This window comes from Etheostoma spectabile, unplaced genomic scaffold, assembly GCF_008692095.1.
Source record: "Etheostoma spectabile isolate EspeVRDwgs_2016 unplaced genomic scaffold, UIUC_Espe_1.0 scaffold340, whole genome shotgun sequence".
Classification (NCBI taxonomy): Eukaryota; Metazoa; Chordata; class Actinopteri; order Perciformes; family Percidae; genus Etheostoma; species Etheostoma spectabile.
The window spans coordinates 1,055,419-1,057,394 of record NW_022605588.1 but is presented as its reverse complement, the minus strand read 5'-3'; the positions used below and the strand labels follow the sequence as shown (position 1 = coordinate 1,057,394).

At 37.3% G+C, this 1,976-nt stretch overlaps 1 protein-coding gene across 2 annotated transcripts in view; it reads right to left on the bottom strand.

Moving 5' to 3' along the window:
- Window positions 1–1,976, bottom strand: part of nr1d2b (nuclear receptor subfamily 1, group D, member 2b) — a 37,229-nt gene that overhangs the window by 30,019 nt on the left and 5,234 nt on the right. For both annotated transcript variants that reach the window (XM_032511249.1, XM_032511250.1), the window contains one exon: window positions 701–845. In XM_032511249.1, the coding sequence (XP_032367140.1) occupies window positions 701–845 (145 nt within the window). The remainder of the gene's footprint in view (window positions 1–700; window positions 846–1,976) is intronic.

Here is a 1,976-nt window from a genome sequence, read left to right as displayed (position 1 = left end):
TGTGTGTGTGTGTGTGTGTGTGTATTTGTCTCTTTTTTCTTCTTTTTGAGAGGAGCTGCTCTGGATTGAAAATGTATTTCAGTGTAAACTTACAAAGATTTTTTTTTTTTTTTGCAGTTCTACATGAGTTAGAGGTAACACTCTGTAATAACCATCACTAAAGGGTACAGTGATTGTTAGTTAATGTCGCATCCAGCTCCCGCTCTTGTTTTGTTTTCATGGACTTCCGGTTTTCTTTTGAAATTTATATATATATATATATATATATATATATATACTACCGGTCAAAAGTTTTGTAGTCTAAGTTTTTGTAATAATAGTTATTTTTAAAAATCATTTTTTCATACCACCCATTTCCACAATAAAATATTAAAAATATTAAGCTAAATAAAACAAAAGTACTTCAGAATTCCATTCTTACATAACATGTATTTATTGATTTGAATATCTATGACATAATTTATTATTTTTTGATTTGGTTTTGAACACTTTGACTCTCCATATCCTCCAACTTTATGGCAGTGCCAGTGTTAACTTGTTGAAGTAACCCTTTATATTGGATATATACACACCGGCACTCAGTCAGGAGTGGTTGTAAAAATAAATCTTAGTGAGAAAAATATGAAACATGTAGGTAATTGACATAAGACATAAGCAAGGCATGCGAGTGATCTTGTCGGAACTGACTCCAGATACTCACAGTCTCGGGACATGCCCACCATCAGGCATTTCTTGAAGCGGCACTGCTGGCAGCGGTTGCGGTTGGTCCTCATGATGGGGCAGCTTTCGTTCTTAAGGCACTTCTTGTATTGGATGTTCTGCTGGATGCTGCGCCGGAAGAAGCCCTGTGTGTGTTTGCAGAGACAAACGGCCCAATGTCAGGACATAAGAGAGACGGGGGAGACAACTGGGCCTGGACAAGTCAAAATTAGATTGAAATAGGATTTATTTTAATTACGGCTGTCAAGACTGGCCAAAAATTACATTTCTAAAAAACAAAGAGCTGGTGCACATCCCAATAACACTGGCACAATTTTATATTATGTCTTTTTTATTATTGTTGGTTTATTTATTTTTATGATTTAGTGTTTCTCTTTTCTATTTCTTTTCATTGTTTCTTTTTTGTCTTTTGTTTTCTACATATAAACTTATTGATGTGTATATTTTGGTTGAATATTTGATTTTTCTTTGGTCTTTTACTTTGTTGTTACATATTATACTGTAATCACACTCTATGTTAAAGGGAGATGTTTATAAGCCTCTCGGGGTTGCTTGTCTTCTTTTCAAATGTGTTTACAATGGACTGGTTACTATGTACAAATTATTTTGAAATAATAAAGAATAAAAAATTGTGAGAGAGATGCAATGATTGAGTAAAGGCCAAATCGTTAATAACACCTGTGCTGAGCTACCTTAAATCTGCTGTTTGACATGTCCTTCAAAGAGAGGACAACACAGCCTACTAGGTGTTTATTTTTATACCGCATATTCTGTGTGTGAATTCAGGTACCGAACCGTTTTGTTTCAATATGAATACATGAACCGTTCCACCCCCTACAGCCCTAGTAGTCTCCATGATAGGAGTAGCTTGTGTGTGTGTGTGTGTGTCAGTACTTGTTTCAATGGTGATTTGCACAGGGGAGGTGTAGATACCTCAGAGAGGTCAAACATGTCCATTTACTTATAAATGTAATGGACTGTTCTTATATAGCGCTTTTCTAGTCTCAACGACTACTCAAAGCTCGTCTACATAGTACAGGGACCATTCAGCCTTCACACACTATGGCCGTACAAGGTGCTCATCAGATGCACACCTGCGATGGCGCAGCATTGGGGGCAACTCAGGTTTCAGTGTCTTGCCCAAGGACACTTTGACATGGGACTGCAGGGCCAGGAATTGGACCACCAACCTTCCAATTGGGAGGCAATTGCGCTGCCACAGCCGCCCCGCTAAATCTGATACCTTCTTTAATAAA